General features: G+C 59.6%; 3 protein-coding genes across 5 annotated transcripts; all 3 read right to left on the bottom strand.

Annotated features, from left to right (window-relative positions):
• Positions 1 to 530: 530 nt before the first annotated feature.
• DGUOK (deoxyguanosine kinase) lies at positions 531 to 3,724 on the bottom strand. Its single transcript, XM_066337134.1, has 7 exons — positions 3,587 to 3,724; positions 2,792 to 2,904; positions 2,524 to 2,705; positions 1,986 to 2,133; positions 1,607 to 1,722; positions 1,427 to 1,526; positions 531 to 912 (listed from the first exon to the last, which is right to left on the bottom strand). Exons 1-7 carry the CDS (start codon positions 3,663 to 3,665, stop codon positions 829 to 831), a joined length of 822 nt encoding a protein of 273 aa, XP_066193231.1. The 5' UTR covers positions 3,666 to 3,724; the 3' UTR covers positions 531 to 828.
• Positions 3,725 to 4,549: 825 nt separating this feature from the next.
• On the bottom strand, positions 4,550 to 7,513 carry ACTG2 (actin gamma 2, smooth muscle). The gene is made up of 8 exons (XM_066337133.1): positions 7,341 to 7,513; positions 7,126 to 7,254; positions 6,934 to 7,044; positions 6,325 to 6,409; positions 6,082 to 6,243; positions 5,795 to 5,986; positions 4,891 to 5,072; positions 4,550 to 4,794 (listed from the first exon to the last, which is right to left on the bottom strand). The coding sequence occupies exons 1-8, from the start codon at positions 7,464 to 7,466 to the stop codon at positions 4,651 to 4,653; spliced, it is 1,131 nt and encodes a 376-aa protein (XP_066193230.1). The 5' UTR covers positions 7,467 to 7,513; the 3' UTR covers positions 4,550 to 4,650.
• Positions 7,514 to 12,072: 4,559 nt separating this feature from the next.
• Positions 12,073 to 25,803, bottom strand: STAMBP (STAM binding protein). Of its 3 annotated transcripts, XM_066337132.1 has the most exons (11): positions 25,612 to 25,803; positions 25,412 to 25,434; positions 23,494 to 23,731; positions 18,961 to 19,036; positions 17,941 to 18,036; positions 16,963 to 17,290; positions 16,192 to 16,316; positions 15,370 to 15,507; positions 13,704 to 13,816; positions 13,012 to 13,111; positions 12,073 to 12,582 (listed from the first exon to the last, which is right to left on the bottom strand). In XM_066337132.1, exons 1-11 carry the CDS (start codon positions 25,692 to 25,694, stop codon positions 12,526 to 12,528), a joined length of 1,377 nt encoding a protein of 458 aa, XP_066193229.1. In that variant the 5' UTR covers positions 25,695 to 25,803; the 3' UTR covers positions 12,073 to 12,525. The 3 variants fall into 3 exon arrangements, with proteins under 3 accessions (XP_066193229.1, XP_066193226.1, XP_066193228.1); XM_066337129.1 differs by lacking the exons at positions 25,412 to 25,434; positions 25,612 to 25,803 and having other exon boundaries at positions 23,494 to 23,741; XM_066337131.1 differs by lacking the exons at positions 25,412 to 25,434; positions 25,612 to 25,803 and having other exon boundaries at positions 16,963 to 17,287; positions 23,494 to 23,741.
• Positions 25,804 to 25,909: the final 106 nt, after the last annotated feature.

The raw sequence follows: 25,909 nt of genomic DNA, 5'->3' as shown, positions 1-25,909 counted from the left end.
GCCGAGTGCGGGTCGTGTGTATAGGACTGTCGAGGGGAGGGTTTGGGGGGTGTTGGCTTTGTAGGGTCGTCAGCTGTGACTCCGCCGTTGTTGTTTTTGTAGGGTCGGCAGCAGGGGCTGCGCAGGTCTCGCTCCGTGTTGTTGTTGTAGGGTCTCCGGAGAAAATCCCGAGGGGTGGCGGCACGGCTCCTGTGCCCACCTCCGATCTCCCGTTCCACTGCCCCCCCAAACGCCCCGCTCCCTGCCCCATCTGCCACCCCACAGCCTCCCAAATCCCCGCCCCGATCCCGCCCTCCCCACGGGGCACTGCCCCACCCGTGTTTATGTAGGGTCTCACAGCCGCTCAAGGTGCCAAATCCCCGTGGTTTTCCCTCCAGTCCAGCCCAGCCTGGCAGAGCCCCAGGGCACTGCCGTCCCCCCGGCACAACACCCCCAAACCGGGGCAATAATGGAACAATGTCACCCCGTGTCTCCCCTAGAGCCGCCCCGACCCTCCGCGCCCCGGCTCCAGACACTGAGCGGCTCCGCGGGGCTTTGCTCTTAATTTAAGGGGGAAAAACAAAAAATCAGATACAAAATAACAAAATATGGGGGTTTGGGTGTCACCCCTACCACGGGGATTTTCCATCAGAACTCAGCCAGCGCTTGGGATCCACCTCCGGGATTGTCCCCAGCTGAGGGATCCCTCAAGATCCCCTTGGGAGGGGTCACAGCAAGGACCTGCCCCCCAAAACTCTGAGGATCCACCTCAAATTGCCCCCTACACCGGGACAAACGGGCTGAGGGAGCAGCTGGGGACCAGGATGTGTCCCTTGTCCTTTGGGATCTTCAGGGAGATGCTGCCTCGGCTCCGAGAGGGTCGGGATGTGACGGCAAAGTGTCGGCACTCAGGGATGTCACAAAGGCCTCCACCTGCAAGGACAACCTCCCTGAAGGGGTGGCACTGGGATGGCACTGGGATGGCACCAGGATGGCACCGGGATGGCACTGGGACAGTGTGGGAATGCACTGGGATGATACCTGAGATGGCACTGGGATGGCACTGGGATGGTGTGGGAATGCACTGGGGTGGGATCAGGATGGCACTGGGATGGCACTGGGGTGGCACTGGGGTGGCACTGGGATGGCACTGGAACAGTGTGGGAATGCACTGGGATGGCACTGGGATGGCACTGGAACAGTGTGGGAATGCACTGGGGTGGGATCAGGATGGCACTGGGATGGCACTGGGGTGGCACTGGGATGGTGCAGGAACGGACTTGGGGTGGCACCAGGACTGTGCCGAGGTGGCACCAGGACGGCCGTGGGACAGCTGAGGTTTAAACCCCCTTGGACCCACGGCGTGGAAGTGATTTGTTTCCAAGGGACACTGCACAGAGGTGGTGGCTCTGATGGCACCGGGGGCCACCAGGCAGTGCCATCCCACCTGTGCCATGAGGACGTCCTGCACGGCCACATCGTGCTCAAAGTCCTTGTCCACGTCCAGCACCAGGACGGGCGCGTTCCGTGCAGCCGCAGAGTGGATCCTGCAGGAGGGAGAGAGGGATTAACCCCAAAGAACCACCCCCAAAGCGAACCAGGGGCTCACCCCAAAGCTGGGACTCACTCCGTGCTCCTGTCCACCAGCCAGTGCTCGTGCTGGGCGTGGAGCTGCTGCAGGTAGCCGAGCTGGATCCCGCCCTCCTCGCTCCTGGCCCTGCGCCGCAGGCGCTCCAGGCACGTCTGGGGACACACGGGGGGATGAAGGAGAAGGTCAGTGGCAGGGAAGGAATGTGGGAAGCACAAACCCAGGAGATGGGTGTGCTGCAGCCCCTTCTCTCCAAACCCCACCCTGGCATCCGAGGCGAGACTCCCGCCCGCGTTCCCACGGGGACAGCAGCAGGCCCTGCTCCCCCGGGGCGGTGATTGCTGCTGAAATCCCAACGTTCCACCGACTCTGCCGGGATCCAGGCTGGGCCTGGAGGCCTCCTGCACCTGGCACCCACCTGGGGCCTGGCCTGCAGGTAGAGGAAGCCGTGGAGGGTGGCACGGGGCCCCAGGTGCCGCAGCAGGAAGTCGTGCCAGTCCTGGTAAATGGCCCATTCCAGGGGCTGCAGGTGCCCGGCCTCAAAGAGGTTCTTGGCAAAGACATACCTGAGGAGGGATGGAGAGAGGGCACCGGGCAGCTCTGGCACTCCCCACGCCCAGGTGGCCTCGAGGACATTTTGGTTTGGGCTTTTTCGTTTTTGCACCGACGAGGAACTGCTGGTGGTTAAATTAAGGCAAAAATCCCTCACGTGGGGCACGTGCAGTGCCCACCAAGCCTGGCATCACCCCAAGGGCTTCAGGCTGCCACACTGGACACAGGTGAGGGTGGGGCAGCCCCCAAATCACCCCAAAATCCCATCCCTGTAATTAATCATCACTCTTGGTGTCGCTGGGGGACAGAGGCTCTGCTCACTCTGAGGACCCAAAACACCACAACCCAGCTGCTGGGGACGCTCCCAACGCCATCCAATCCCTTCACCCCCCTTTTTGGGGTACCTGTCACTGAACACCGAGCGCTCAAAGACCCTCACGGCCTGGGGGGTCTCGGGGGGACCCTCGTCCGGTGGCTCCAGCATGGCCTTGAGCCGGCTGATGCAGGAGAAGGTCTGGAAGGTGTAGGACCAGCGGGCGGGCTCCTGGTACATCATCTGCAGCAGGTTGGCAGAGCCCACAGCCGCCTGTGGAGGGACAGGAGGGATGAGGGGGGTCCCGGGGTGGCGATGGGGGGTCCCCGGGGCCGGGGCGTGGCCGGAATCGCCATTACCTGGGCAGTGCCACCGGCGGGCACCTTGCGCCACTGTGCCACCGGCTCCGTCACCAGGTGCCATCGCGGGAAGGTGGCACCCAGCAGCTTCAGGAAGGTCGATTTCCCCACGGCTGTGGGAGCGGAGGGAGAGCAGCGTGAGCCTGGGTGTGCCCCAGCTCTGGACTCTGGGAATGGGGGATGTCCCCTCCCCAAATCGCAGCAAGGTGGGGTGAGCCTGGGTGTCCCCCCACCCCAAGCCCAGTAACACGGGGTGAGCCTGGGCGCCCTCCTGCTCCAAATCCCAGGGGGAGCCCGGGTGTCCATCCCTGCTTCCAGGAACGTGGGATGAGCCTGAGCATCTCCCTGCTCCAAATCCCAGGATCACGGGGTGAGTCTGGGCGTCCCCCCCATTCCAAATCTCGGAAATATTGGGGTGAGCCTCGAGTTTCCCCACTGCGGCTACTGAAAACACGGGGTAAATCTGTGTGTCTCCGTCCCTGGCCCTAGGAATGTGGGGTGAGCTCACCCTGTTCTGGCTCCCAGGAATTTGGGGTGAGCTTGAGCCCCCCCGCCCCGGCTCCTGGGAACGTGGGGTGTCCCTGGGTGTCCGTGACCCAGGGCCAGCCTTTGTGTCCCCCCCTCCCAACTCCCAGGAGCTCGGGGTCTCGGCGTGCCCCCCCCCCAGCAGCGATAATTAAGATAATTACAGACATTAGCCGGCACCCCGCGATGCTGCAGCCTGCGCCGCCCGCTCCCTTCCACGGCCCCCCAAATCCCCCCGTGTCCCCCGTGTCCCCCGTGTCCCCCCGGTACCGATGTTCCCCTCCAGGGCCAGGCGCAGGGCGGCCCCGCACCGCCCCATCCCGCCACCGCTTCCGCCTTCCCGCGTCATATGCTAATGACATGGAAATGAGCGCCACCGTCCCGTGACGTCAACGCGCGGGGAGTGGGCGGGGGAGAAGGCGGAAACAGCGGGGGGGCGGAACGGGGGGGGGGGACTGGGGGGATATGGTAATTTATGCAAATGAGACGCTGTCCACAGCACGGCCAGGGAATGAGGGGGGCAGAGGAGAGAGGGTGAGGCACAAAAAGGGGGGTCGGGGACACAAACAAGGGCGTCAAAGTGGGGTTTGGGTCACCAGACCCACATCGGGGTCACCAAACCCACACTGGGGTCAGCAAACCCACATTGGGGTCCCCAAACCCACATTGGGGTCCTCAGCAGGGGGCCAAGGACATCGATATGGGGTTGGGGACACCAAAACCACACCAGGGTCACTAAACCCACACTGGGGTCACCAAACTGACATTGGGGTCACCAAAAACACATTGGGGTCCCCAGCATGGGGCCAAGGACATCGACGTGGGGTTTGGGTCACCAAACCCACATTGGGGTCACCAAACCCACATTGGGGTCACCAAAACCACATTGGGGTCCTCAGCAGGGGGCCAAGGACATCGATGTGGGGTTGGGGACACAAAACCACACCAGGGTCTCCCAACAGGGGGTTGGGATTGGGGTCACCAGCTCAGGGTCAAGGGCACTGAAATGGGGTTGGAGGCTTCCCCTGAGGGTGGGAAGTGTGGGGTTGGGGTCACCAACGTGGGGTCAAGGGCATTGCCATGGGGCTGGAGGCATCGGGGCAGAGTCAAGGCCACCAGCAGGACACGGCACTAATGTGAGGAGGTCAGGACTCCTCCACCCTTCTCCCCAGAGTCCCCCCGAGTCCCCCCAGCCCCTGCCAGCCCCAGGACTCTCAGGAAAGGGGCAGAGCCTGGAGAAAAGGCTTTTTATTGCGCGGTGGGCAGCGGGGAGGAGCAGCGGGGTCCGAGGAGGAGCGGGACCCCCCAGCCTGAGCACGGGGCGGGGAAGGGGCTTAGAAGCATTTTCGGTGGACGATGGAGGGCCCAGCCTCGTCGTACTCGGGTTTGCTGATCCACATCTGCTGGAAGGTGGAGAGGGACGCCAGGATGGAGCCGCCGATCCACACCGAGTACTTCCTCTCCGGCGGGGCGATGATCTGCGGAGACACCGGCCTGTGGGATCGGCCCCCCAAAAAACCCGGGAGGGGATTTTAGGGGTGCTGGTGGCCACGGTTGGGTCACCCAAGACCTACTTTGATCTTCATGGTGCTGGGAGCCAGCGCGGTGATCTCCTTCTGCATGCGGTCGGCGATGCCGGGGTACATGGTGGTGCCCCCGGACAGGACGTTGTTGGCGTACAGATCCTTGCGGATGTCGATGTCACACTTCATGATGGAGTTGTAGGTCGTCTCGTGGATCCCAGCGGACTCCATGCCTGGGGTGGGATGGGGCTGTCACCTCCCTGCCCAACCTCTGCCTCCTCAGGGCTCCCCAAAAGAGCCACAGGGACACCCGTGGGTCTGTCCCACCATTCATGGTGCAAAGGGCTCGGGGGAGCCCCGAAACATCTCCATGGGGGAGCCCCAAAACATCTCCATGGGGCACCCACGGGAGCTGGTAAATGGCCCATCACAAAGGGCCATTTTTTGTCTGCCCACTGGAGGGGATGGGCCAACCCCTCCCAGGGAGCGTTTGGGGTGGGCTCACTGATGGAGGAAGGCAGGAACAGGGTCTGGGGGCACTGGGGGAGGGCTCACTGATGGAGGAAGGCAGGAACAGGGTCTGGGGGCACTGGGGGTGGGCTCACTGATGGAGGAAGGCAGGAACAGGGTCTGGGGGCACTGGGGGTGGGCTCACTGATGCAGGAAGGCAGGAACAGGGTCTGGGGGCACTGGGGGTGGGCTCACCGATGAAGGAGGGCTGGAACAGGGTCTGGGGGCACTGGGGGTGGGCTCACTGATGGAGGAAGGCAGGAACAGGGTCTGGGGGCACTGGGGGTGGGCTCACTGATGGAGGAAAGCAGGAACAGGGTCTGGGGGCACTGGGGGTGGGCTCACTGATGGAGGAAGGCAGGAACAGGGTCTGGGGGCACTGGGGGAGGGCTCACTGATGGAGGAAGGCAGGAACAGGGTCTGGGGGCACTGGGGGAGGGCTCACCGATGAAGGAGGGCTGGAACAGGGTCTCGGGGCAGCGGAAGCGCTCGTTGCCGATGGTGATGACCTGTCCATCAGGCAGCTCGTAGCTCTTCTCCAGCGAGGAGGAGGAGGCGGCCGTGGCCATCTCGTTCTCGAAGTCCAGGGCCACGTAGCACAGCTTCTCCTTGATGTCACGCACGATTTCCCGCTCGGCTGCGGGACACCACGGCGGGTGAGGCTCGAGCCGGTGGCACCAGGGTGGCACCGCGAGGTCCCCGTCCCCCAGGCCGCCTCCCCGGCCCCGTTACCGGTGGTGACGAAGGAGTAGCCCCTCTCGGTGAGGATCTTCATGAGGTAGTCGGTGAGGTCGCGGCCGGCCAGGTCCAGACGCATGATGGCGTGGGGCAGGGCGTAGCCCTCGTAGATGGGCACGTTGTGGGTGACACCGTCGCCGGAGTCCAGGACAATGCCTGGGAGAGGGGAGGAGGTGAGGCGGGACACTCCAGGCTGGCTTGGTCCCCGTCACCGATGTCACCTTGTCCCCTACTCACCGGTGGTGCGGCCGGAGGCGTAGAGGGAGAGCACGGCTTGGATGGCGACGTACATGGCGGGGACGTTGAAGGTTTCAAACATGATCTGGGGGGGGAAAGGGACAGGGACAGGGACAGGGACAGGGACAGGGGGTTAGGGGTGGGCATGGGGGTCTCCAGAACACCCCACCCCAACCCCTGGGGGCTGTGCCCTCCTGGGGCCGGGGCACTGCACGGAAAAACACACGGATGGTTGCAGGGCACGGAATAAACACGTGGATGATGGCGTTGCACGGACACGAGGGGCAGTGCAGGGCACAGAGGAGGATGAGGAAAGCTGGCCGCTCTGGGAGACACGTGGGTCAAGGGATGGCACAGAAACGTGAGGCACATCACACAGATCCACACGGGGCCGTGCACAGAGTGGGGAACACGTGGTGGGACAAACCCTGCAGGAGCTGCCCAGACACCTCCGGGGCCATCAGGCACAGGAGCTTCCCGCTGGGATCTCTGCCCTTATCCTGCACTGCACCCCTCACTCAGCCACCCCACAAAAGCCCCAAATCCCCCAGTCCTTCCCGCAGGTTTGGGGGGTCCAGCCCCATCCGCGGGGGTCCCGCAGTGCCGTACCTGGGTCATCTTCTCCCGGTTGGCCTTGGGGTTGAGGGGCGCCTCGGTGAGCAGGGTCGGGTGCTCCTCGGGGGCCACACGCAGCTCGTTGTAGAAGGAGTGGTGCCAGATCTAGGGCAGGCAAAGCACCGGGAGGTCAGCCCAAACTGAAGGCAGGGCTGACGCCCACTGCCCGCCCCGGGAGGGTCTCACCTTCTCCATGTCATCCCAGTTGGTGATGATGCCGTGCTCGATGGGGTACTTGAGCGTGAGGATCCCCCTCTTGCTCTGCGCCTCGTCGCCCACGTAGCTGTCCTTCTGCCCCATGCCTACCATGACACCCTAACGCCGGTGACAGAGGCCTCGTTAGCCACGTTTTGGTGATTAGAGCCGGGTGGGGGCTGCCCCTGGCCCCCCCTGGTACCCACCTGGTGCCGGGGCCGCCCCACGATGGAGGGGAAGACGGCTCGAGGGGCGTCGTCGCCGGCGAAGCCGGCCTTGCAGAGGCCGGAGCCATTGTCACACACCAGGGCAGTGGTTTCCTCGTCGCACATGGTGGAGCTGGCAGGGCTTTGGTGCTCAGGGGGACCTGGGGGAAAAGCTGGTGAGGGGGGAAAGCGGTGTTAAAGAGCAGCCGGGGGACGGGGTTTGTCCCGCGCCGCTGCGGCCGAGCTCAGAAGCGTCAGAGTCCTCGGGGATGGGCGGCCCTGCAAAATCCTCCGTGGGCTCTGCCCTCCAGGGACGGCCTGACCCCGGTGTGGTGATGCTGAGAGAGGGTGAAGCTTGTTTCCCCGGGGTGCTGCTCCACGCTGCTGCTGCTTCTCCATCCTTCTCCAGCCGCTGCCCGAAATTGGTGCCAAAGCCTCCTGCCTGTGCTCCCTGGGGGCTCCGGTGCTCCATGCCCAGCTGGTGCCCCCCAAAAGCGGGCAGAGGGGTGCCAGGTGATGCCCTCTTCTCCACTTGTGTCTCAGCAGCCTTTTGCTGCTCTGACCTCGCATCCACTCCCAAAAACAGGGCGAAAAAAAAAAGAACTGCCCTTCCCAGGCGGTGCCCCCTGCGCCAGAGGATGAGCTCCCAAATCCAGAGGGAAACAGCCAAAACATTGCAGGAACCCAAAAAGCAAAAAAAAAAACACCAAAAAAAACCCCAAATCACAGGGATTTCTGCAAGAGCACAACCTGCTTTGCCCTCAGCCCAGCTCTCATCACCTCCAGCGAGGCCCCCAGCCGCGAGGTCGTGCCGAGGTTGGCATCCCCTCTGTGCCACGCAAACCGAGCTAGGAGCACCCCATAAACGCTGGGGCACCCTGAAAACCCCACCAGGATGGGTTTTTTTTTTCCTGCCTGCTCTCCTCGGAGGAAGAAGGGAAGCAGAGCTGGGCAGTGCAGTACTCACCACACAGGCGGGAGCTCCTTTCCTCTGGGACCGAGCCCCGATGTGCCGAGGGTATAAATACCAGCGAGCCCGAGGAACCTCAGAGGCGGATCCTCTCTAAACAAAGACCCTAAATAGGCTCAGTGATGGTGTGTTGGCCATATGGCCATATAAGGTGTTTTATTTCATTAAATTGACCTTGGGCTGGTGGTAGGACCCGGCACGGTTAATTATTGTAGGAAAATGTGTGGTAGGGATGCTTGGGAGGCAACGGCCCAGCCGTGAGTCTGTTCCTTTTACGCTCCGCTCCCATAAACAAGTGAGACACAAGTCCTTATAAGCGACGGGCTGGGTAAAAAAAAAAAAAAAAAAAAAAAAAAGGAGGTGGAAGTGGTTCCAGTTGCTGGGGAGCCTGGGTGGAGGTGGTGTTGGGGCTCTGCCGTGGGGACACCCCGCAGCCAGGGTGGGAATGTGGCGTGGCTGAGATGCTGGAGACACTCCGGGCTGGTGCGTCGCCTCCTCCCGGCCTCGCTTCCCCCCTGCAGCCCTGGCATCCTGCACTGCTGGGATGCCTCTCCCTGTGCTTTTCTCTCTCCGCCCCCAGTTTTGGGTTTTTGCTATCCCGAAGCCCCTCGTGCCCCAAAAAAAAACCCTCGGCCTGAGCCAGGCCAGGGGTTGTGGGTCCAAATCCCTGCACTGAGGGTGAGCCTAGTTCTGATCCCTGCTGGGGGGATTTTGGAGGTGGGGTGAGCTCAGACCCCCCATGGGACACGGTGGGTGCCGTCCCCAAGTCCCCCTGCCCGTCCTGCACCCCCAGGGCTGTGGCTGAGCCGTGGCACAGGGAGCAGAGCTGCAGAGGCCCCTGGCCCTGGCAGAGGCAAACCAGCAGCTCCCAAACTCCTGGCTGCCTTTTTAAGGACAACGGGCCCTCACCATGGAGTGTCCCGGAGCACCTGGGGGAGGCAGCAGAAATGCCCCGGAGTCCCCCCCTGGAGCTGGAGGGGCTTGAGGGAAACTGAGGCACGGGGAGCCCAGGCTGACCCCGAGCTGTGCCCGGGGCAGGGACATCCCCACCCTGGAGCAGGGACACGGAGCTGCAGGGTGCCACCACAAGCAAGGGACCCAAAGGTCCTGGTGTTCCCCGTGACTTCAGAGGGAGGGAATGGGCTCTGAGCTGTCACCTCCCAGAGCAGGACAGGGACAGTGTGCCCCCAACACTGCCCCAGGGATGGCTCTGTCCCACCTGGACTGTCACCCCCCAGAGCAGGACAGGGACAGTGTGTCCCCAACACTGCCCCAGGGATGGCTCTGTCCCACCTGGACTGTCACCCCCCAGTGCAGGACAGGGACAGTGTGTCCCCAACACTGCCCCAGGGATGGCTCTGTCCCACCTGGACTGTCACCCCCCAGAGCAGGACGGGGACGTGGTGTCCCCCAGCACTGCCAATCCCAGCGCCCCCAGGGATGGCTGTGCCAGGCTGTTCCCTTTCCCTGTGGAACAGCTCACAGGGGCTGGGTTTGTCCCCTGGCCCTGCCCTTGGTGTCCCCCCGCAGCCCCGGGGTCCTGCTGCCACCTCCGAGCCCAGCCTGGCTGGGTCCCTGCCCAACATGAGGTCACCGAGGGGAAAGGCTGCCATCTAGGACATGCTGAGAAAAACCCCCAAAAAACCACCAAAAAACTTTAAAATAAATGACTCCCCAACCCCGGCAGAGTGGGGAAAGGGGCTTGATGTTGGCAGCGGCTGCAGAGCCCCATGTGGAGGGAGCACGGCTGTGGCAGCACTCGCACGGAGGCGGTGGCAGGATCCCATCCCAACACGGGCTTTGGGGACATTCCCAAAGCCCAGAGACATCCCCGAAGCCTGGGCTGCTCCCAGCAAACCCCCAGACCCGCCTCAGCAGCTCCAGGACTCATCCCTGTCGGTGGGGCCGCTCAGCTCCGGGCTGCCCCATCCCTGGGGGGATCCCGGGCACATCCCGGCCCTCGGCGGGGCCGGAGCACAGCAGGAGCCCGGGCGCAGCCTAAAAAGGCAAGGTTTGGCCCCCGCAGCCAATCCAGCCGGCGGCGGGCCCGGGATGCTCCAGGAACGCCAGGCATCCCACGGCACAGACCAGCCCTGCTCGGCGTTTCAAAACTCCCGGCGCTGCCCAGCCCCGAGCACCGCCCTCGGGAGGGGAATGTTCACGCCCGCAGCCTCTGGGGATGCCGCTGAGGATGGGCAAAGCCCCGCGAAGAGGCATTTCGGTCCGTTCCCTTTGCTGAGGTGGAGAGAAGCATCGCTCTCTGCCTGCGGGAGCATCCCCCAAAACACGCAGCCCACGTTGTTACAGCGAATAATAAATCATTCCTGCCGAGTGCAGTTTGTGCTCGGGTTCAGCTCCTCCCAAACCCAGCCCGATTTTGGGTGGTGTGAAGGTGTGACAGTCACATCTGGCGCTGGGTGGGAGAGGCAGGGTGGGACATTCATTGACACACCAAGGCAGGACTCGGGGACTTGGGGTGAAAAAACGGGATGAAAAAGCTGGGAGCTCAGCGCTGGGATGGAGGTGGCAGCTGGGCCCTGACCTGAGGAACTCCCTGCTCCAAGGAACGTGGAAAATTCCCTGGAAAGGTTTCTCAGTCACTGGGACAAACACAGAATTGGTGACGTGCTCCTCTCTGGAGCCAGCTCACACCTGAGACCTGCAGGGACGTGGAGCTGGGATCAATCCCTGGGGACATTCCCCACAGACCTGAAGGAACTGCTGCTTTGCAGGATGTGACGCTCCACTCCGTGATTTTCCTCGGGGTGAGGAGCTGCGGAGAGCTTCGGGATGAACAAACCCTGTGTGGAAACTGCACCCTCCTCCCGAGCATGGCTTCAATTAATTAGGGATGAAAACGAGTTCCCAGAGACGCCCCGAAGGCCCCTCCACTCCCAGGGGCCAGCCTGTTCCCAAAAGTGACTGGGGAAGAGCTGGGAGCAGCACTTGTCACGCAGGGGCTGTCACAAACGCGGCAAAGAAACGGATCCCGACCCAGAGAGAGAGAGAGAGAGCTCCAAGACAACGAGTGGCACAGGAGGGCCCGGATAATGCCATCCGTGTGCTGTCAAAGGGAAAGCCGCGGGGTGCCGCTGGCTGTACAAGCACACGACATGAGCACGGGGAGGATTTTGCATGCCAGGTGGGAAAGGCGGCCCCGGGCCATGTGCCGACCATCCCGCCCCGCCGCGGGGATGCGCAGCCCTCGGCACAGCTGCTCTCCACCTTGGAATGCTGCTGCTTCCCTCCCCACCGAGGCCTGGAGCACGGGGGAAGGAAAATCTTGGCTTGGCACCCGACTAAAGCACCTCGAGGAGGGTCCCCGCACGACCGCGGCGTCACAGCGCTCGGGTTTGGCAGGGACAGGCTTCCTGCCGCTCTGGGACGTGCAGAGGCCATCGAGGCACGGGCAGCTGGCAGGGTGGAAGTGGTCAAAGCTGCTGGAAATCCCATCTTGGGAGCGGGATGGAAGCGGTCAGAGCTGCTGGAATTCCATCCCGGAGTGGCGACGGCTCCGACAGGAGACTGAGCTCCTCTGGGAACACCAGGGCAGCATCCCCCAGCCAGGAAAGGGGATGGAGCGCCCAGACACCCCCTGAACACTGCTGGGATGCAAAGCGGGGCCCCATCCAGGATCTTCAGCCCTGAAATGCTGGAAGAGGGATCCCAAAGGAGGTTGGGCCCCCTTCCCTCCCCAGGCAGACACCTGAGTACCAGGAAGCAGCACTGAGCTCGTGTGGGGGTCAGAGTGGTCAGCAAGGATTGATTTTAAAATGTAGGAAAGATTTATCTGCTCCTGGAAGCTGTGCTGAGACCGAGCAGCCCGGAACAAGGGACAAAATGGGGCATGGGTTAAACTGGGCAAGTCCCAAAAGCACTTGAAGAGGTTTCCACACCTCAGTGTTGCAGCAAGTCACGAGGAAACTTCCCCAGGAGGTCGTTCAAGCCGTGGATTAGAGTCAAACAACTGCTTTTAGTGTTGGCTTCTGTCTCTGAGCTCCCAGCTGGCTTCTCCCCAGAGCTGGAGCCCCTGCCAGCCCCAGGCACTGAGGTTCCAGGGGTTTCCACTGAGGGCAGGGATCCGATTCCACCGCAGGGGAGGGAGGGGAGGGATCACACTACACGGCAGAAATCATCTGCCACAGGAGGAGAAAACCCATTCCCTAGGCCTAAAGGAAGGTGGGTGGTTCCTGTGAAGGGACAAGGCAAGAGGCTTTATCGGAGATCCATCACCACCACGTCTCTCTCCACTATTGACACGTGATTGCAGGTCTGGAAGAGAGCAGAAGAGGGGACAGGGGGTTATTTAGATGCTCCCACAGCTCAGGTGAGTCTCCTCCAGCTCCTGCTCAGCAGCCAGGGTTGTCCCAGAGCAGCCCTTGGGTGCAGCTCCTTGATCACCCCAACTGCTGGCCCTGCCCAGTGCCACACAGCGACCAGGGCAGCCCCAAAACACAAATTCCCCCTTCAAACAGTCCTGGGCAGCTGCCTCACCCTGCTCCTGCAGCCAGGAGCTCTGCATCACGCTCCCAACACCTGGAAAAAATCTTGGGAAGCTCCTGCACCTCCACTCTGGGGGCTGGAGAACAGCCTCTGTCAGGCTGAGCCTCCCGGTCACAGCCCAGCACCTCGGGGTGGATTTAATTCAAGAGCAGTGTCCAACACACCAACTCCCCTCCCCACAGCCCCCAGGGCGCTCACCGTGAAGAGAGGGGGGTCTTTGGGGTGTGGGTGGAACCCCTTCTGCCGGCAGGATGAGATCTCCTCCAGGCCGTGCTCTGTCAGCTTGAAAAACCCTGTCCTGCAGCAGAGGAACAGCAGCTCTGTAGTTTGAGCCTCTGCAGGCCCAGCCACATTCCCCTGGGGCATGTTTGGGGCTGCTCATCTCCAGCAGGAGCAGAGACTGAGGCTAAGGGACACCCCAACTGCAGGGAAAATGCTCTCCCCAGCTCTGAACCTCCCCTCAGGGGTGGGCAACCCCACAGCCCCTGGAACCCGCTCACTGAGCTGTCCACTCCCACTGTCCACTCCCACGTGTGACATTCCACCCCCAGGCCAGGAATCTGAGAGAGGAAGGGGGTGGCTGACAGGCCAGGCAGTGGGAAAAGCCTCCCCAGCCCACTCTCCTGCAATCCCCACTCCTGGAATCCACACTCACTCCTGGAGTCCACACTCACTCCTGGAGTCCACACTCACTCCTGGAGTCCACACTCACTCCTGGAGTCCACACTCACTCCTGGATATCCCCACTCCCTCGTGGATATCCCCACCCCCTCCTGGATATCCCCACTCCCTCCTGGATATCCCCACTCCCTCCTGGATATCCCCACTCCCTCCTGGATATCCCCACTCCCTCCTGGATATCCCCACTCCCTCCTGCAGTCCCCACTCACTCCTGGTACTTCGGAGAGCACACGATGGCGATGGACTCTGGCAGCATCATCTGGTAGGAGCAGTGGGTGTGCAGGTCCACGCTGGACAGGAAGGCAGTCTGGGTGGGGTGGGTCTGCAACAGGGACACGGGGACAGCGGTTACAGCAGCCTGGGAAAACCCTCCCAAAGGGATTGGGGCTGCCAAAGGAATCTTGTGGCAGGGCAGACACACAGCTCCCTGCAGGGCACACATCTGGGGTGTAATTCGTGGAATTGTGGGATGGTTTGGGTTGGAGGGATCTCAAAGCCCCATCCAGGGCCACCCCAGCCATGGGTAGGGACATCTCTGATTGTCCCATCCATCCTGGCCTTGGGCACTTCCAGGGATCCAGGGGAAAGCTGGAATTCCATCCCAGCCCCTCTCCACCCTCACAGGGTAGAATTCCATCCCAAAACCCCATCTAACCCTGCCTCTGGCAGTGGGAAGCCAATGCCCCTTGTCCTATCCCACTCCCTGCTCTTGTCCTAAGTCCCTTCCAGCCCCTTTTTGTGTCCTAAAATGTGTGCTCCTCTTTTCCATTTGGAGTAACCTACAAAAGGAGCTCTGCCGTGAAAAATCACACCCTGAAGCCACAACAAGGTCCTCGCAGGGCACTTCACACATTTCCCAAGTGCAGCTCCCGGGGCTCAGCACACCCCGTGGTGCCACAGCACTCGAGGGGATCACATTCCACGGAGGATATCACATTCCATGGAGGGCTGTACAACCCCTGACAGGCACCACCTCGCCTCAACCCCTGCTGATTGCTCTTGCTCCTTTTGCTGCTTGGTTGTTTTGTATTTTTTTAATTTTTTTTTTCTTTTTGCCAAGACCAGCAGGAGGGCCAAAGCAATCCCAGAGGGTCCCCAAAAGTGGCAGGGCTGCAGCATTTCCTTGCCCAAGCCCTCAGGCAGCTGCTGCTTTCGAGAGATTACTCAGCTTTGCTTGGCAGGGATCCAGCTGCCAAAGGCTCCGTGGGGACAGGGAGCAGCCAGGGAGGAGCCTGCAGCTGGCACAGCTCATGGCACAGCAGCACAGGGACACAGCACAGGAGGTGTGTCCCTCCAGGAGAGGAGCTTGGGCTGCCCCCACAGAGCCACCACAGCCAGCTTCTAGCTGGAGGAAACGTGAGCTTCATGTCCAAGATCTCACTTCCAGAGAATCCCAGGATGGGTTGGGAGGGATCTCAATCCCAGGATGGGCTGGGAGGGATCTCAATCCCAGGATGGGCTGGGAGGGATCTCAATCCCAGGATGGGTTGGAAAGGACTCAAAGCTCACCCAGTGCCACTCCTGCCTTCGCAGGGACACCTTCCACTGTCCCAGGCTGCTCCAAGCCCTGTCCAACCTGGCCTTGGGCACAAGCTTCTCTGGGCACCCTGTGCCAGGGCCTCCCCACCCTTGCAGGGAAGAGTTTCTTCCCAATATCTCATCTAAACCTTTCCTCCCTCCCTTTCAAAGGGCTTGGATGCTTTAGGAAGGGACCCAAACGTTAACCAGACCTGGATTTCTCCCAACAGAGGGGTTGAACAAGACTGTACCAGAGAGAGAAACCTGAGCAGAGGCTGCTGGCCATTTCCTGCCATCTCCTCCAGTTACTCCTCCCTCCACCAGGCCTTCCTCTGGGGCCAGGGGCAGGAGACTCACGTGGATCCAGCCCAGGGTGACGAGGCCATGCTGGTCCTGGATGATGAAGAGCTCCTCCTCGTTCTCCGTGGTGCAGGAATCGGGGCCTCCCAGCTGCTTGGGGACGATGACGTGGGTGATGGTGAACTCGTTCCTCATCTGCAAGGCAGTGGCAGCACAGGAGGCTGTAATAACCCCCACCAGACACGAGGGAATCTCCTAAGCCTTGGAACAAGCCCGTGGATGCATCTACCACCCATCTGCAGGTGCAGCTCCGAATTACTGACAAATGAGTTGCAGGATTTTCTTCCCGTTTCATTCTCCCCGCTGTGCAGAGCACCCACGGGGGCTCAGAGAAGTCCTGGACACCCCCCAAACCGAGCTCTCCACCCTAAAGGGAGAGTGCCTCATCCCTAAACCATCCCCAGTGTCTGGAAGCAGCTGGACTGCAGGAAGTTGCTACATCAAACAACTTCATTTCAAAGCAAACTCGGGGCAGATGGGCTGGAGCTGCCAACAAAACCTGGGCACGCAAAGCCTGGGGGAGAACAGAGTCCTGTCAGCCTTTGGCTGAGTGAAGGCCACCAGCTGGGACACCCAAAGGACAAGAGCCTGGAGCTGCCTGCCACCGGGAACGTCACCAGTGGGAGAGAAGAGGCTGAATGGGGACTCATGTGACAAAAACGAGGAGAGGCACATCATCCCTAACACATGGACGCCTGACACCGCGCTGAACAACTCCAGGACAAAAACCCGGGTCCTTGAGCCACTCCCAAAGCTTTAGCACTGTGACAAACAGCCCCCGGGCCACTTTGGGGCTCTCCACTGGGGCTGTTTCCTCACCAGCTTCCCGCAGAGGATCCCGCAGGTCTCCACGCCCCGCACCGTGTTGGCGTCAGCCAGCTGCAGGAACTTGTGGCACAGCTCCCTGGGGACAATCACCTGCCGAAGGACATCCACACCTGCAGCTGTGGGGAGCACAGGGAGCACAGGGTCAGGAGTGCTGGAGAAATGCTCCCTCAGGGCGGGATCTGAAGGGGTGACACGGAAAAAATCCACCTGGGAAGATAAAAGTCCCTTTCCAGCGGCGGGTTTGGGAAAATGTGTCACTGTGACATTGGTAAAGGATGGGCACCACCTCTCTCACAGCAGGGAAAAGGGAGATGGAGAGGGGGAGGATCCTCTAGCACGGGGTCAAAAGGAGTGTTTTGTTAGCGAAAATGAAACCACAGACCCTCAGGAAACGTTATTTAAAGTAGGACATGTCACCAGGCAAGACTCAGCCATTGGACAGGGGTGAAATAATATTTCGGAACCATTTTTAGTGGAATTTGGATTAAATCAGCCCGGCCAGGAGCTAAACACCAATCCCCAGCAAGTATTTGGATCAAGGGAAGGCAAACAGGCTGCAGACCATGGAACAGCAAAGAGACTGGGCTGGAAAAGCAGGGAGGGCACATTCCCTGTGAGCATTCACTGCACAAACACCCAGGAGGGCAAACCCCCAGGAGGCACTGAGCCACGGTCAGGTTAATTCCAAGAGGCTCCCAGAGGAACTGGCCGTGTTTGGCTCAGCCCCAGCAGGGGAGAAGGGATGCTCCAAGAGGTACTAACTGTTCTCTGTGCTCCCCAAAGCACTGGGCTTCAAAGATCTGTCCACCACAGGAGGTTTGGATGGGACAGTCCCCGCTGATGGACTCGCCGGCTGAACTGGAGAGACTGGACCCTTTGGGATTAAAGCTGTTGGGGGCTTTTCCACGCCAGGAATGAGGGGTCCATCCACAGACTCTGGCTCTGGCTTTCCAAATTCCTGCACTATCCTCAGGCGTTCCTTCTCCAGCTCCTGCCGCCGGATCATCTCCTCAAAGGCATGGAACTGCTCCTGCTCTGCCTGCTGCTGCTTCATCAGGGCTACCCGGGTCTTCTCCTCCTCCAGCTGCTGCTGCAAAGCCAAAGTGTGTGCAAATCACTCCTCTTCCTCCTGCTGCAAGGACAGGAGCAGAGAGGGGGACACCAGCCCGGGGCAGAAACCTCTACAGACCCCCAGGTTATTCCCAAAGGGTCTGCAAAAGGCCACCACCAGCAAAAGAGCATTTTCTGCAAGGAAACTTCAGCCTGCAGGGCACAGATCCAGAGCCAGCCGGAGCAAGGGCAGGAAAACCACAGCTTTACCCTCCCTCTTCCATGGAATTACAATCCCGGGTTGGTTTCCCTCTCTTCTGTCTCTAAAGTCACACTCATCCAGAGCAAAACTGCCTGCAGAGGTGCCCCAGGTGTCTGCTTTGCCCACACAACCCCAGAGCCTTGCCCACGGTGAGTTTCTGCACCCTGAGACCTGGATGTGGTGCTGGGACAGAGAGAACCAACCCAGCCAACAGCCCCAGCTCAGGCTGGCTTGGGACTGCACGGGGAGAGGAGCCAGGGACACACACCTCTGACAGGGTCACCCTCGGTGACAGCAGGGGACAGGAAAAGGTTGGGGACACCCAGACTGGACACTCCCGAGCACCCAGGGGAGCCCCTGGAGCTTCTAAAGCCTGCGAGGTGGAGGGGATCCTGGGGAGCACAGGCCTCCAGTCTCCTGTCACTCACCTCCTGCTCCTTGTACTTAGCATAGTCCTTGGCGTACCTCTTTAGCAGCTCCTCCTTGAGCTCTTCAGCTCGGGGAAAGGCTACTTCCTTCAGTTTCTGGGGGAAAGAAAACACAGCATCAGCGTGGGGCTGCCCCTGAGGCAAGGAAAACGAAACCTGAGCAGCTCAAAGAGTCCAAAAACCACCACCAAAATCACTGAGTGAGAGCTCGGGCAGGGCTGTTCTTCCCTCTTCTGGTCAGCAGCCAGCAGAGGAGCTCCAGCTCCTTGTGGCTGTGAGGGATCTCCAAGGATTCCCTGGAAAGCCACAGCTTTGGACATCCAGCCACCACACATGGTCTTTAAACAGCAGGGAGTTGAACTGGGAAGAAAGGACAGCCCAGTGCTCGACAGGAGGTAAACTGGGCACCACAGCCAGTGCAGTGCAAGTGCAATGGGGTAAGAACCCCTCAGACTGTAACTCTGAGAGCTGTGGAATTGTTTAGGTTGGAAAACACCTCCAAGATCACAGAGTGCAATCATTCCCCCAGTGCTGCCATGTCCACCACTAACCCATGTGCCCAGGTGTTTTGAAACACTTCCAGAGGTGGAGGAAGCCCGTGCCAGGATTGGACAATGCTTTTAGGGAAGAAAGTTTTCCAATATCCAACTAAAGCCTCCCCTGGTGAAACGTGAGGCTGTTTCCCCTTATCCTGTCCCTGTTCCCTGGGAGCACAGCCTGACACCCTCAGCTGTCCCCTCCTGTCAGGGAGTTGTGCAGAGCCACAAGATCCCCCCTGAGCCCCTTTCTCAGCTCCCTGAGCCACTCCAGGCCCTTCCCCAGCTCCATTCCCACCTCTGGACACGCTCCAGCCCCGCTCCAGTGGATTTCCTGGAGTGAGGAGCCCAGAACTGAACTCCCAAGGAGTCAGAACTGCCCTGGCCAAGCCAAAGCTTCTCAGCATTTGTGTGGGTCACTCATCCCAGGGCCAGGGAAGGCCGATGACACTGACCCCATTCCCACTCTGCTGTCCCCACTCACTTTGACTGTCTCCCTTTTCTCAGGGATGACGGCGCTTTTGTAATCGCGGTGCTGCGGCAGCTTCTCGATGAAGAGCCTGGAAAAACGGGGCAGAAGGAATCAGGACAGTCAGGGGTGTTTTTGGGGGGTCCCTGTGCTCCCTCTCAGGGCAGTCTGTCTGTCTGTAGGATCTCTCCATCCCATAACAGCCCCTGGAGCTCGGCACAGCACTCAGCTCTCACTCAGTCCCAAGGGAACGTCTCACAGGGGTTTTCATTCCACCTGGCCTCTGGAGGTGATCCTCAGGGATGAACACATTTGTTTTGAAGGGAACCATCAATAACCTGTTGTAAAGCACCAAGGGCACAGGAAGGTGCTCAGGCAGCTGCCCACACCTGAGAGCACCCTAGGACTCCAGCCAAGCTCAAGGACTCGGCTGACTCAGAGCTCCTCGTCCTTCAGCACAGAGACTTTGTGCAGGAGGGGAAATCAGCTCAGATCTCAGCCAGGGAAAACTGGCAGGTGAGCCAAAAGCAAGTTCCCAAGAGCCCCAGGTGCTGCACTAGGAGCCTTTGGGCTCTGCAGCCTGAGCACCCCAGGGGTTCCAGGCAGGAGGGAGAATTCCGTGCTGGCTTTGGGGAGGGAAATCAGGACAGAGCTCAGCATCATCCCACTCAGCTTTCACCATCCCAGGCTGTGCCAGCCCCGGCCAGCCTGGCCTGGGACACTTCCAGGGATCCAGGGACAGCCACAGCTGCTCTGGGCCCCCTGTGCCAGGGCCTGCCCACGCTCCCAGGGAAGGATTTCTTTCTAACATCCAAATTAAATTCCCCCTTATCCTGTTACTGCCCAGGTAAAAAAAGTCCCTCTTCTGTTTTTGAGAAGCCTCCTTTAAGTGCTGGAAGGCCACGGTGAGATCCTTCCACGGAGTTCTACAGCACTAAAACAAGGAGAAAATCTCCCAAACAAGGGGCAGTTCGCTCTGGCTCAGCTCTCTTGAGGCTCTCCAGGCTTGAGACATCTTGAGTTCATCTGTGACCAAGTCCCAGCGCTGACAGAGTGCTCAGGGTGAGCTCAGCCAGGCCCTCCCCTCCTGCAAGTGGAGCTTTGCTGGCTCTGGGCACCCACAAAGCTTTGGGGATAACCCCAAACCCCTTCCCTCCCTTCTTCAGCACCCACAGGAGGATGTTCCTTTGGAGAGCAGGGAATGAGGGAACAGACCAAACCACAGGACAAACCAAGCCAGCAAAGGCAAGCTGGGAAAACTCAGAGAAACTCTGAGAAACCTCCGTGTGTGTGTGTGTGTGTTTGTGTGTGCAGTACACAAACCCAGCTGCTCCAAGCCCCTCAGGGACCAGGAAGGATTTTTTTTGTCCCTCTGAATGCTCCTGGGGAGGCTGCAGCATCAGCAGAGCCAGGGCACAGCCTGGAGCCCTGCAGGGGCCGTGGCTCCCTCCCAAATCCCAAATCCCAAATCCCAGCGAGGTCCCTGCTCCCAGCTGGGGGTGTGAAGTAGGTCACTGTGCCGAGGAGACACAACAAGGCCCCGGGTGCTGCCAGCAGCTCTCCTAGATTCAGATGGAAGGGATTAATTAGGAAAGATTAAGAGCAGATGCTGGCCTGGGCAGGATGGAAAAACCAGCAGAGACAGCTGGATTTCCACAAGCCAGGAAGCAGGGGGAAAAAAAAAAAGTGGGCAGGAGGATGAGAGGAGGGCTCAGGCAGCCAGAGGAAAACTCCAGGGCAGGAGCAGGGGCAGAAAAAGGGCTGGAACAGCTCATGTTTCCTATGGACAGCCCTGCTGATGCCTGGCAAGACCAAAACCTCCCAATGCCACGAGTTTTGAGCTGGTTTAAACCCCTGCCTGCTCCTGAGCCCGGTGGAGCAGCAGCTGTTTGGCACTGAGCAGCCACAGCCAGGACTATTTTTAAGCCCAGCTCTGGTGCCCAGGCCAAGCTAGTGGCTCTTGAGGCCCTTGTGATGCCCCCACGAGTCCCTGGAGCTGATCCAAGCCAACTGAGGAGCCTCAACATTACAGAAAATTGTGTCTCGTTGCTTTTTTTTGTTTGTTTTTTTTTTTTTTTTCTTTCTTTCTTATTTGGTTTTACCAAAATAACCCGAGTGTTCCTGCTGGTGATTCAGGGAAAACACCCATTTGGATCGAGGCAAGGAGAGACTTGCAAGGTGACAAGACACGTGTTAAAAATCCTGGAGGTAGTTACAGAATCATGGAATGCTGGGATGGGAAGGGATGTCAAAGCTCATCCCACCCCAGCCATGGGCAGGGACATTTTCCACTGTCCCAGGGTGATCCAGCCTGGCTTTGGGCACTTCCAGGGATCCAGGGGCATCCACAGCTCCTCTGGAAATTCCATCCCAGCCCTTCCCCACCCTCACAGGGAAGAATTCCTTCCCAATATTCCATCCATCCCTGCCCTCTGTCGGTTTAAAACCATCCCCTCCTTGGGCACTCTTTGCCAGTGTAAAAAATCCCTCTTCCTCCTTTTTATAACTCCTCTTTAGGCAGGTCTCCAGGCTGAACACCCCCAGCCTGGCCCCATTCCTGGGAAAAGGGGAGCAGAGCAAACCCATGAGAGGCTCCAGCGACCTGCCAATGCTCTCTGCAGGAGCACATCTAGGAAACACCAAACCTATTGCTCGAGCCCCAGCTTCCCATCCTCACTGGAAGAAATGAGGGTGGAATGAAGCTCCTGCCTTTGGGCAATCCTGGGCAGGAGCTCACACCGGTCAGCACTGGAGGAATCCCAGCAGGGGGAAGGTTTTCCCTCAGCCCAGCAGCTGGAAATGCCGGGAGAATCATCCCAAAGCCGCTGGGAACACAACCCAGCACCTCTGGCTGCTACAATGAAACAGCCTCCGCTCCATTTGTTTAGTTAAAAAAAGTTTCTCCTTCAGCCCAGGGGCTGCGTAAGAGGCCTGGAACCTTTCCCAAAGGTTTTACACTTCCCAGCTCCCCGTGCAGCCTCCCAGGCCCTCGCCACCATGCCCATAAAAGCTCAGCAAGTGTGAGGCGGGGAGGAAAGCTAATCAGAGAAAAATGTGTTGGGTTTAAGGGGCAGCCACCCTGCACACAGGGGGCACGGAGGGAAAACGCCCAGAGATGCCAATCCTGGTTTTTGGGGAGAGTGGGCACAGCACAGAGCACGCACCAGGGGCACAGGAGGGACAGATTTAGGGAAATAAAACCCCACAGGAACAGGACAGTGTGCTCCACTGAGGTCAGAGTTCTCATCCCTTTAAACACCCACAGATGTGTCTCAAAGGAGGAACTCCTCGCTGTGCAAGGCTGTAGTAACCTCAGAGTAAAACAGGCTTCTTCCTCTGAAGGTGGATTAGTGGAGACACCACAACCCAGATCCTTCCAGGCAGACACTGAATAAAAAAATCCCTCACCACCCATCCCTGCCCAGCCCATGGATGTCACAGCCAACCTAGAGAAAAACTGAGGCCAACTGAGCTGATGAAAAACCTGCAAACTTTGACCTACAGCTTGATAAAACCTCTCAGCTGCTGACAGGAGTCTGCAGAGGGACAGAGTGATCCCAGATCAGCCTGGTTCCCAAGGGAATTTCCTCCCCATGACACCAGTACCCCAAAGGGGTGGCAGAGGATGCTGCCAGACTCTTTCCTTCGGTGCCCAGGGACAGAATGAGGAGTGAGGGCCATTAACTAAACCACAGAAAGTTCAACCTCAACATGGAGGAAGGAATTCTCTCCATGGAGGGTGGCAGAGCCCTGGAACAGCTGGAGTCATTCCAAACTCATCTGGGTGTGTCCCTGTGTCACCTGCTCCAGGTGACCCTGCCTGGGCAGGGGGTTGGACTGGATGATCTCCAAGCCAAACTTTTCTGGGATTATGGATGCTGGAAACTTTCACAAGCTAGCTGTATCTGTGTCTTTGTGCCTCACCTTTCCTACATCTGGACAGTCTGAGCTGCTTCTGTGCCTTTGTGCCTCACCTTTCCTACATCTGGACAGTCTGAGCTGCTTCTGTGCCTTTGTGCCTCACCTTTCCCCCATCTGGATGGTCTGAGCTGCATTTGTGCCTCACCTTTCCCACATCTGGATAGTCTGAGCTGCATTTGTACATCACCTTTCCCACATCTGGATAGTCTGAGCTGCATTTGTACATCACCTTTCCCACATCTGGATAGTCTGAGCTGCATTTGTGCCTCACCTTTCCTACACCTGGTCGGTCTGAGCTACACCTGTGCCTTTGTGCCTCACCTTTCCCACATCTGGACAGTCTGAGCTGCATTTGTGCTTCACCCTTCCCACATCTGGACAGTCTGAGCTGTATCTGTGCCTCACCTTTCCTACATCTGGACAGTCTGAGCTGTATCTGTGCCTCCCCTTTCCCCGGCCATTCCCACCAGCTCAGGAGCAGAGAGCTCTGAGCAGAGCCCAGACACTAGTGGAGGTCTCCCACCTCCCCAAGACCTCTGCAGCACCTGGGGACACTCTGGACACCCCGTCCCCGAGCCCCAAAACCCCCCAAACCCCCCCAAACCCCCCCAAACCCGCGGCCCTTACGTGATGTACTTGTTGTAGAGGATGAAGGCGTGCTCCAGGTTGCCCTCCTCGCAGTAGACGGTGGCCATGCGCAGCATCTCCACGCCCGAGCGGAAATACCGGCGCGGGGGAACGTCCTCACTGACCTCCACACTGCTCCCGGCCTGGATCAGCCGCCGCACGCGCTCCTCGGGGGGCAGCCCGGGGCCAGCGGGGCCACCGGGGCCGGGCATGGTCACACACATGGGCTGCAGGCGTCCTGAGGGGACAGGGAGTGTCACAGCCCGTCAGGAAAGGGACCGTGGGGTGGTGGGAATGGTCATAGAAGGAATCACAGGAGTCATCACAGGAATCACCACAGGAATCACCACAGGAATCACCACAGGAATCACCACAGGAATCACCACAGGAATCACCACAGGAATCACCACAGGAATCACCACAGGAATCACCACAGGAATCACCACAGGAATCACCACAGGAATCACCACAGGAATCACCACAGGAATCACCACAGGAATCACCACAGGAATCACCACAGGAATCACCACAGGAATCACCACAGGAATCACCACAGGAATCACCACAGGAATCACCACAGGAATCACCACAGGAATCACCACAGGAATCACCACAGGAATCCCAGAGACCAGAGAAATCACAGCCTCAATCACAGCCTCAATCACAGCCTCACCAGGCTGGAAAAGACCTTCAAGATCGTTGAGTCCAACCCATGGCCTAACAGCACCTCAACTAAACCCTCCTGACCCTACAGGCTCCATCCCAAGATCCCAAAAGGATCCCCTCAGACCCATCCTGACCCTACAGGATCCCCCCAGCCCCATCCTGACCCTACAGGCTCCATCCCAAACCCCTCTCTGCCTGTGCTGTGGGAGGCACTCCCATCACCTCAGGAATGCACCACGACCTGATCCATGTGGGAATTTCAGCCCAGAAATTCTCCACAAGGCTCCTCCTCCTCCACCAAAAGCAGGTTTTTTTCCCCTGGGAAAGCCACCCTGAGCCAAATCTCACCAATTTCCTAACACATGTAAAAATGTCCTCACCCCCCTGGGGCTGGGCTTCTGTGGACACCTTTCCATAACTGCCCCTGAAAGCCTCCCAATAAAAACCCACTTTTATATTACCTCCTCACTAAAAATATCCTCGAGTTTCATTTCCAAATTGAAAATAAAACAAAACAAAAAATACAGCAGTTGTTCTGCCCACACCCTGCAGGGGCCTCTCGTCCCGGGGGATTTTGTCTTGTGCCAAACCCCTTCGGGATGTGACAGCCCCAGCTTCTCTCCCAACCCAGAGCTCTGAGTCTCTTCCTCAAATAAATCCCTGCCAAGTCTCACAGACCTTTTTTTTCCCCTCCCTGGGAGAACAGAGCCACCCACACCCTGGAACCCCACTCGAAACCCCAGAGCACCCCTCCAAAAAAGTGCCCAAACCACTCCCCCCAAGCTGCACCCCCAAACTCCAGAAAACCCCAGACCCTCCCCAGCTCACCAGGTCAGAGAGTGACCCCTCCACAAAATCAGAGCCCTCTGCAAGAGTCCTAAAAGGGCCAGCAGGGAAGACCCCCCGCACTGACTGTGTCCCCAAACAGCCCCCCCAGATCCTCTCCTGTAAAAGGAGGAAAGGACTCTCCTAACCAAAGCCCCCCACAATGGGCAAGGGGAGCCCCAGGACGAATGCCCCGGTCTAAGGGGAAAGGAGGCACAGTCAGAGCCGCCTGACCGGATCCCGGCCCTGTCGGGAAACATCTCCTAACCCTGAGTAGATCCCCCTTCCCAAAGCGGGGTTCCCACAGCCAGACCCGCCCCTCACGATGGGATTCTCCTTCCTCAAATGAATATCCCGCAGCCGGAACACTCCGGAGCGTGTGTTCTCCAAGGGAAGATCCCAGAGTCCCCTAACCGCACCTCCACACGAGACCCTCCGGCTCCCCCGGCCCTAACCGGAGCCCTCCTGGCGGGGTCTCTCAGGAGAGGTCGGGACGCCCCAACACCGCGGTCCTGGTGCCTCAAGCCGCCCCCGATGCTCAGAGACCAGAGGCCGGGACCCCACATCCCGCAGAGCCCTTCCCGGCCCGGCCCGGCCCTGACCTGGCGCACGGAGCCGCCGTTTCACCTCAGCACTTCCGGGTTCTTCCCCACCCGCCGCAGCACCGCCCCGCCTCTCTCCCAGCAGCCAATCAGAAGCCGTCTCAGCATCCGGGTATTTAGCACACACCACCTACTTCCGCCTGGGCACGCAGCGCTTCCGCTTCCTTAGCGGAACGTCGTGCGTCATGGCGTCAGAGCGCCTGCTCTTAAAGGGGCAGCGGAGCGGCTCCGCCCTGACCCGGCCCAAAACCCGCTGTTCTCACCCCAAAATTGGCCGAGTCCCGCCCGACCCTCCCGCAGCGCGGATCCGGCACGGGCCCCTC

This window comes from Sylvia atricapilla, chromosome 28 (genome assembly GCF_009819655.1).
Source record: "Sylvia atricapilla isolate bSylAtr1 chromosome 28, bSylAtr1.pri, whole genome shotgun sequence".
In the NCBI taxonomy this organism is placed as follows: domain Eukaryota; kingdom Metazoa; phylum Chordata; class Aves; order Passeriformes; family Sylviidae; genus Sylvia; species Sylvia atricapilla.
Note: the sequence above shows the minus strand (reverse complement) of the source record. Positions and strands in the feature narration are given on the sequence as shown.